This window comes from Necator americanus, chromosome I (genome assembly GCF_031761385.1).
Source record: "Necator americanus strain Aroian chromosome I, whole genome shotgun sequence".
Lineage (NCBI taxonomy): Eukaryota > Metazoa > Nematoda > Chromadorea > Rhabditida > Ancylostomatidae > Necator > Necator americanus.
Window position 1 is genome coordinate 12398036 of NC_087371.1, and position 9184 is coordinate 12407219.

Sequence of the window (9184 nt, forward strand, 5' to 3'; positions counted from 1 at the left end):
GGTTAAAAAAGTTTAGTTCGACAAAACCAGGATTAAGCGTGCGCAAATGAGCTTCACATCTTATCGTTAATTTTTCATAATAAGTTGCGGTATTCACTGAATCACTTTGCACTCACATTGTGCAAAACGTACGAATTGTAAGAAAAATTTGTACAAAAGCAGCACCATAAGAATAAAGACTGGCTTGTAGCTCTTCGAAACGTCATAAAGCTCAGTGCAACTGCATAGGCGGCTGCGCTCAAGGGTTGCGCGGTGAAGCTAGATGGGCCCGTCGCGATCTGCAGCGTTGAGTGGTGCTAGAAGGGCTCCCTTTTGTATCCGTAGCTCGCACTACTGGTGACTTCAGCTAGGAGAAGCGTTGAGAAGGAGGTTGCGTCGTTAGCTGAAACGTGATCGTGAAAACGAATGGATGTTAAGAGCGAAGGAATTCGAAAAGGAAAACGAGGACAACAACCCGAGAAAAGCCTATACTCTGCTGAAATAGTATAGCGGCAAGATGAAAAAGCTTTCACCTGTCCTAAACACTGCCAACGGAGTCCTTGTCGGGGAGGCGAAGAAGATGCATGCCTAGAGGGAACATTTCAGCACTTTGTTGAACTGAGGAGCGCTGTCGGCTCCTGAATTCGTGCATGCCCAAAGATCGATATACACCGCAATCAGCGAGAAACCACCGACGGAATTGTAGGTTCTAGTCTGCATCCGAAAATGAAGAATGGAAGATCTGGCGAAGACGATGGAATTAGCGCAGAAATCTCGAATTCTCTTCCTCCTTCTTGGATTCGTGTGATGATGAAGGTAATCTGTTCAATATGTTTGACAAAAGTATAGCTGGCTTGTGGAGACACGCTATCAGAACTCTCCACAAGAAGCCACCCACCACGGTCCACAAGGTTTATCACTGCAGCGTGTAATGTACCAGATTCTGGAACGCATCGGCTAATCCTGGATCGGGTGACCAAACATCACAAAGAAACCTTCTGCGACAAGCTGGCTTTCGTCCTGGTTGATTGGCGATTGATTGGGTGTTTATAGTGAAGTGATTGATTGAAGCGTGGCAGCGGTATGGTGACAGCGCCGACGGTGTTTCAGGAAAATTAGTGCGCCTTATTAACGGTATGAATAGAAGAACAGCTGCTGCAGATCGAACACCAGCCAAATGTACCACTCTGTTCGAAGTGGAAACTGGAATGAGACAAGACCTTTTCTTTTCAACTCTGCCGTCGACAACATAATGCGAAGAATAGTTGAGCAGTGTCCCGCCGATTCCATTTTAGCATTTTCTGCACGTCCCTGGGTGGATCACGAGTACGCCGACGAGCAGTATTGGCTTCTAGCAGCGTGAAGTTAGAAGTTCTTGCTAACCTTATATCGAAATCAGCTGCAAAATATGGACTGCGGCTTCAACCTGATAAATGCTTCAGATGTGATGTGGGTCTCCATGGAGACCCTCAACGAGAATCACGGTACACGGACAACCTTTTAAACTCGTGGAAGAGTTCTGTTATTTGGTTGTATGCTAAATACTATACTGCTATGTATCTCAGCTAGGAGAGATATAAAAAGCAAAGTTGCGAGAAAGCCAATTCGGCTTCGCTTCGCACTTATCATGATGTAGGGATACTTGGGCAATGAAGGAGAAGCCGTCGACAATGAAGGAGCAGCTTGAGTGCATGGGAAGCTGCTTAGGCGACTGTTTGGCTACTTTTAGTCAATAGTGCGCTATAACGGCAAACCTTTCTTGGAAGGTGAGATGGTGTGCCGGCAGATGATACGTGGAAAACACCAAGTAATGATGTAGCGTGTTTTGAAGTTTCCTGCCTTCTAAAGTAAGTAGTCACAGAAAACAGTTTTCGCTCCTTTGGTCACATTATGGGGAAGTCTGATCATCTTGTCCAAGCTGGAAAAGGCTTCGTGAGTGAGAAAAGAAAGTTCTGGGCGCAGATGGTAAAGAAAGATCTGGGGAAACCTGGCATTCGGAAACAGTTCAGATGAGACGTAAAATTTTGCCGTTTATAGAATTTCTGGAAAGATTCGATGTGATCTCTATCTGAGGAACGGGATTGAGCAAGATATGTATAAGGACGACACATCCTGGCGAAGATGCGGATAGCCGCGTTAGATTGTTACAACCGCCCATCAGTTAAGTGAAGTCACGTCGTCATAACGTCTAGACTTTAGTTTTAGCTGTGTAGACGATGGAGCTCGCTGAGTAAGCGATGGCGGTAGGATCTCCGTCAGCTCCAGAGCCAACGAAGATGGCAAAGGTCTCACTGCGGGATTTCAAGTGCATCTATTTCCGCAACAGCACCACTTCCAGTTCGTTTTGATCTGAGATTATGTAGAGCTTTCGTAAGGGGTACATCTGATACAAACAATTTTTTTTTGATAACTTTGCAACCGTATGTAAACTATGTAGAATGTATGCTGTTTAGATGCAGGAAAGATGGAAGCTCTGCAGGCGCAAAAAAGTCGTGTTGGTTATGCGAATTAGAAACTCTCTGCTTACCCCGCTACATATAACTGTAAGGCAACGTTATTTAGAAAGATGATAACAGTTATCTCTTCCACACTGATAAAAGCTAATAGTTTGATGTTGAGTTTATAAGAGAAGCCAGTATCGCGGAAGAAGGCAGCACACAAAGTTGCTTCCGTTGCGCTGGAATCAAAGAAAACATGGGTCAGTGTGCGTTATTCTATCTATTGCTATTTTTTGCTTTAATTGTCAGAAACTAATCTAATGCAACTTACTACATCATTACTACTGCTTGCTCTTTTTCGGGTCTGTACTTGAAACCTGATATAATTAGGTATCTCTCTGAACGTTACCTTTTATCCATCACAGTTTTTCATTTTCTGACGACCCAGAATCATATATAAATAAAAGAAAACAAAAACAAAAAGTTATTGCAGAAAGTGTGACTTCGAACGGCGAGACGTTGTCATCAGCACAACAAGAAGCTGACGGAAGTGATTCTTGTTTGTCAGTGACAAGAAGGAGAATCAATGCCGGATATTCACAGGTTCTTAAGGCGGACATATTACAATATTTTCCCTACAGCTTCTATATTCTGTTTTCGTCTTCGATGGCGACTAAAGCAGTTGTCTTCATTTCTCTGTAGATCAAGTATTCTTATGTCGACAGTAGCGATCCCAATGACAGTCGTCTACCTCTGAGAAATAACAATAGTGCCAGTATAAAATAAATGAACAGATACCCAGCGATGAATATTTTTTATTTGTAGGGTACGCCAACATGCTGTTGCTGCAGATTCATGGTTGGTTTTTTTATTTGATTTTTTTTTGAAAGTTCCGAAAACTGAAAGCCTTTTTGAAAGTCCTGTCTTACACACAATATCACGATTCCTTAACAGAATCCAAGCAACATAATGAGGGATTTGTTTTGTCCGTATTAGTGTGTAACAGAGGTCTCGCAAAGGCAGCACACCACGAAATTGATGGTGATGGCATCTGTCAAAGAATTATATAGGTTTGGGAGGGGAAAGGTAGATCAGTAGTACGAGCACAATCATGGTGATTTCCCTATTTGCTGAAAAACGGTGTAGGGAAGATTCTTGTAGACCGAATTTTCTTCTAGACACCTAGCAATGCATCAGGTATGCGAGCGCAAGCAATTTGCCTCATCTACAAGCACTCGGACAACATCGTCAATTTGACCTTATGTAGCCTTTAGACCTGACGACAGTTTTTTGGTTGAGAAGTGCGAGAAGAAGGAACAATCGGTCTTGAAGAGTTCAGAGGCGACGAAGCGATTAGGATAATCCGTATTTGATGGCCCAGTCAATGTGTCACTATTACTTTTGACACTTGGGTCACACTAAATTTGGTGACTATTGATTACATCTTCTGATTGGTACCTCCCGCAAATGATAGATACCAAGTTCAAAGAGTTTGCAGGTGCACGCCGCCACTGCTTTTGTCACTTTCAGATGCTTGGGAAATTGAACTTTTATTAAATCAGTTAACTATAAAGATGAAAGTATAGGAACAAGACGTAAGAGCTACTAAAAAGAAATTAAAAGGTGTATGAGCCATGAAACAGCAGTAAGTTGTGCTCCTCATTCACAGTGAAAAAGTAGAAGACAGAGGTGCACGGAGCTTCTACGTTATGCCCTGAGAAGACATATCAGGTGATTGACAACATTTCATAAAGCTACAGAATCACACTAAGGTCAAATTAAAAAACAAGACACTGGGAGAAAAGCTCTCTCTATAAGTGTACCAACAAAATCTGTTTACTGCCCAAGGGACCAAATAACGAAAATATGTGTTGGTGAGCTTCGAAACGACGAGAGTGAGAGAAAATATTGCTTCACACCTATCAAGAAAAAAAAGGATTAGAAGACTAAGAAACAATTAGAGAACTGAGACTCACAGCAATGTTTTCAACTTTTAACATTGTTGCGTATTAGGAATAATGTTTACGGAATTTGTTGTGCTAGCATCAATACTTCGAGTCACGTACTTGTTCGGTATGAAATGGGTGCAAGGTCTTGAAGTTAGCTCTTATTCCTACCCAAAAGTTGATATACTGCGAACCGATATCATCCTAATCGCAGCAATTTTTGATGGAATTGTAAGTGGAGTAAACGGCATTTTTGCGCAGAGATGATGAAGTTCGTTGGTTTTCATTGGCAAAGGAATTTTGACCGTAATAAGCAGGGAGCGTTGAAGAAGAGATTTCTGGAATTCCGATAGTCTTTGCTTTGAATGTTGTCTCTAATTACTTGTTCCCTCTAGTTCCTTTTCAGACAGTCCTTGTGTTTCTTCTAGTACAACTAGTTTCGTTTGCTGCATTGTTGCTCGTTGGGTTTATATTTGTGTACAAAAGATTTGTATACGGAATGGTTATTACGAGCGTTGCGGTGAGAGTTTTTCTTCTACATACTTGCAGTGTCTTACAATGTTTTTTAAATTGTAAATAGAATATGCGGGATTTTCCTCTGCAATAGAGCATCGGAATTTTCAGTGTTAGTGTTTAGTATTAAGATCCTTATCTCAATTTACGGAGTATATGGTGTATATCAACATAGAGCCAATGAAGTGTTCGTAGTCGGTGTTCTCGAGGTATACTTTTTTCCAATTTTACTTCATTAAGACCAGAAAATAAATGCAAACGTAGTTGGGGTGAATCAACGTTGCTCTAGCTGAACTGTTGCTTTGAGCCATAAATCGTCAAAAACGTTCACAAAAACTCAATTCCCTTCTCAAACGGGGGAGATGTTTCCTTTTGAGAAATGTTTTTGTCCTCTACGAACGTTTCTGCTCCCCGAAAGTACAGTTCAGCTGAAGCAGCGTTGATGTCCCTCCAAAATACCTTACCACCCAGAAAATGATGTGATGGCGAGTGCGGTGCTGTTTCATCACCCCTTGTCGTCATTGATTAGTGTGTGTGAGCTGTTTTGGAAATGTACAATTATCACGGACTACTAATGTTGAACTTTTTTTAGTCTTTACATATAACAGTAATTGTTTTGCATTTATTGAAACCCATCGTGTTTTTCTCCTTTCAGATCCTACATGGCGTTTATCTCGTTGTAAACATAGGTCTATTAATGATTTCGTATTTTAGAGAGGATGGAGAAAAAGGTATGATTTGGAAACAGTCGTTGAATAACCCACCTATGTTCTGGTTTATAGCTATGATAGAAATACTTTACGATGCCGACAAAGTTGATGAGAAGGAAGACTTTGCGGCAGCCGCATCTGCAGTATACGCATTAGCGCTAACTGCGGAAATTACCCCAGGAACTCGTGAGTCCGCAACTATTATTGTCATCGAATGCAATATTCTGGGAATATTAGGCGCTTATATTCTCCAGAAAGAGTCAAGAAACTGGAAGGAGAGAGGGAGGGACGGAGAGAGGGTACGTTGGATTTCAAGGTTGACAACAAATGAGCGTTTTTTTTTTCTTTCTTGGCGTGAACTCGTTACCTTTTGAGTGTTCTAAGACGGGAGACTGAAATAACACCTTAAACAGTAGAAATGTTGCCAGATGGATGAGAGTCAACTTACAATGTGCGGGAATGTGGAACTCTGCCTTTTTCCAGAAATTTTTCTTTTTTTTCGATAAGTTTCGTGCTCAACAGCTGATGAAGAGTATTCAATTCAGCCAATGTTTTCAATTATAAATGGGTCTTCAATTTCAGTTTCCTTGGTCACTGGTATCCTGTGTTTTAAATTTCGAAAGCTCTACAAAAGAGAACATCTCGATACAACTCCGTTTCTGAATGGTGTCGAAGACGAAAATGTTCCATAAAGTTCTAAATATTCACGGCAGAGGGGTCAAAGGCAGCGTATCACGAAATTGGCGACGTTGGGATCTAACTGAGTAAACAGGAAGAGGGGTGCATTTCACAAATATGACAGTGATTACTTCCAGTTTCCGGTACTGATCCATAAACGAGAGTGTGAAATAGGCCTGATTGCACCGCTGTCCCCACAATTATGTTAGCTTCTGCATTTTGTAGGAGTTATATTAGTTGGATTGCGGAAGCTGGACTCGTTCGTGTTCTGTCACGTAGAAAATTGTTTCCATGGGAAACCGAAACCAGGGAAAGCAATCGAGACTGTTTCACACTTTCACTTCTTCTTTTTCTAGACGGAATTGCTCGTGATCAGGCCCACTTTCACGAACTATGCCACCACTCCAATTTAATTGTGGAAAGGTCACAACACCGTTAATTTGGTGACATGCTGCTTTTGAAGCCAGCTTGAAGCTACTGTTTAAAAATTTAATGTTGACTCAATAAAAATGCACACTTGTCCTAAACTCACACTGCGATCACATTTTGAGGTGATACACCTCGAAAACATCTCGGTCAATCAATCCACAGCAGATTCCCTGTTAGCAAGGAATGTTCTATACACTCTACTCTGCAAACGGCTTTCCTTCGTTACATTCCGAATGTAAGGCAGCAAATGAGATTTATCACGTCAGGCACCTGATCATTTCTCGCAAAGCTTCAGAAGAGGGTGACGAAAGGCAACTACTAATTAGCTACGTATCTTGAATGCTGCGGAGCAGGAGGAACACTTTTGAGTTTGAATAGTGATGAAGGAATCCTTTCATCACTATTCAAACTCAATAGTGTCATTCATTAAGGTCGTGGTCGGCGGCGTTAAATGCAAGTCGCTGGTTAATTATTATTATTGTTTTGTTATCTATCTGTAACATCTTAACCTCCCCGATAGATGTCAAACATGGAGTGAAGTTCTTAGTGGATTGTATTAGTTGTGGGTTGTATTAACCTTTTACATCTTTTTTACAACTCATTTTGAACCTACGAGAGTCTGGTAATTATGATTTACCGAAAATCGTACGTGGACGCTCAATGTCTGTGGGACATGTAGAGATAGAGTCAGTCTATACAGGATTTGTCACGGGATGTTCCGTCGTCATTCATCAATGAAAGGAAAGGCTGCTTGTTAAAATCTGCAATCAAACACTTGGGAGATAGAGAGTAAATGTTTCGATTTAAACGATAAAGTTGTTTACTATTAGTTGTTATCTGATGTTATTTGGATCCTTTGTATATCTGTGTTTCAAAAAAGTTCATACTAATTCTAAGTCAGTTAACTAAACAGGGTACCTTTCTTGTAACTGTCAAAAAAACCTAAAAACCATCTGCTAGAATTAATGTCAGTGGGTGACACATCCCACAGATCTTCGTCATTAGGGGAATCACAAACGGTTGCTTGCAAAGCTTCGTGACGCCTCTCATGTGGCGGATGGGGGGCTTGCCACAGAACAATGCCGAACTTATCACTGCTCTGAGACTAGATTCAGAAAACGGTTTCCCCGTTTCTGTGCCATGACTGACTTGCAGTACCATTGTATCCCCCAGATCGGTCAGGCAAGGATCCGACAATCAATTGACTGGGAAGTCCAAAAGAAGCGGTTTAGAGTCGCTCTCAACAAATAAGCTCCATTTGTCCTTTTGGAAGGACATCACGTTTTCGGTGGGACTAAAGGTCTTAAATGCACATTCGTTAATGCATTCAAAAGTGGTCACTGAAAATCTGATAATGCAAGGCGGAAAGATTAATCACGACATCGTCCGGACTAACTAAGACAAGCCAATGCCATCCACTAAATATAATAAAGGAAACTACAGGAGAACTGTTCCTAGAAAAATGCAACAGTAGAGGAGTTGGTGGAGTCGGTGTCTTCTTTAACACAAATATGCCAAGGAATGTCGGTTCTTCGAACAATTAATAACTCAGATCGCACGTTTACGTATGAGAATATGTGAATCCATGCCACCCTTGACTATCTTCATCGAATGCGATAGGTTCGTTGAATAAATTCACCATTGCACAAGGAAGACTGGGCCTTTTAAAACAGCCAAGTGACGCAAGTCTCCGAAAATTTCAGAGCGAATACGTCAGCGTGGAGCTGCACGAACTGCCGCACCGCAAACTCACGTTCGACCTCACAAGGCCTTGCAAAGAGACGATAAAAGAAGTCTTCAAAGAACACATGTAGATAGCTTCGTAGAACATTCGGCTCCGTGCTCACCCATTCAATACCACTGTTCTTCCTGCTTTAACCTACGCTTCAGAAAAGTGGGCGTTTCGCAAGCAGCAGGGAAATGCAATCAGCGTCATAAAACGTGGAATTGAAAGGGTGATGTTAGAAGTAACCTGCACGCAAATGGAAGAAGGGATTCGAACTTCACTCCTATGTCACCGATCGAAGATCGAAGACGCTGCCACATGTGCCAAGGAAACCAAAATTAGGTGACCCAGACGTTTCAACGATAATCGTTGAACCAGAGCCGTAAGCGACTGGATACCACGCGGTATTAAGCGCACTACAAGAAGATCGGCGACCCGATGGTCAGATCTCTATGCAAACTTCTTCAAAGAAAATACGACGTTTTTTGAGTCTCCGCGAGAAGGGGTGCCACTGTGGGACACTCGCGCGCGATCGGGACAAATGGAAGTGTTACTGGTGCCAGCTCGACCAAGTCGATGAGCAAACGGAGTGTAGGTGATACAGGTGATGCAAAATTTCTTCGAGGAAGCAAAGGACACCCATCAAAATGGCACTCTCACTAAACTCGCTAATACACGTGAAGTCCATGTAAGCTAGCAATCAGACCATCCCGGTGCATCATGAAGGAAAGAGATAGAAGCTAGAATGGCACAAATCAAGGTTCT

General features: G+C 41.9%; 1 protein-coding gene across 2 annotated transcripts; it reads left to right on the forward strand.

Moving 5' to 3' along the window:
- Window positions 1-705: 705 nt before the first annotated feature.
- Window positions 706-6278, forward strand: RB195_005272 (uncharacterized protein; the record flags this gene model as incomplete). 2 transcript variants are annotated; one of them, XM_064177667.1, is made up of 10 exons in its annotated part: window positions 706-795; window positions 2433-2522; window positions 2599-2677; window positions 2911-3020; window positions 3243-3275; window positions 4770-4883; window positions 5008-5085; window positions 5532-5607; window positions 5659-5772; window positions 6169-6278. In XM_064177667.1, the coding sequence occupies 10 exons, from the start codon at window positions 706-708 to the stop codon at window positions 6276-6278; spliced, it is 894 nt and encodes a 297-aa protein (XP_064034786.1). The 2 variants fall into 2 exon arrangements, with proteins under 2 accessions (XP_064034786.1, XP_064034787.1); XM_064177668.1 differs by lacking the exon at window positions 706-795 and having other exon boundaries at window positions 2481-2522.
- Between the last annotated feature and the right edge of the window lie 2906 nt (window positions 6279-9184).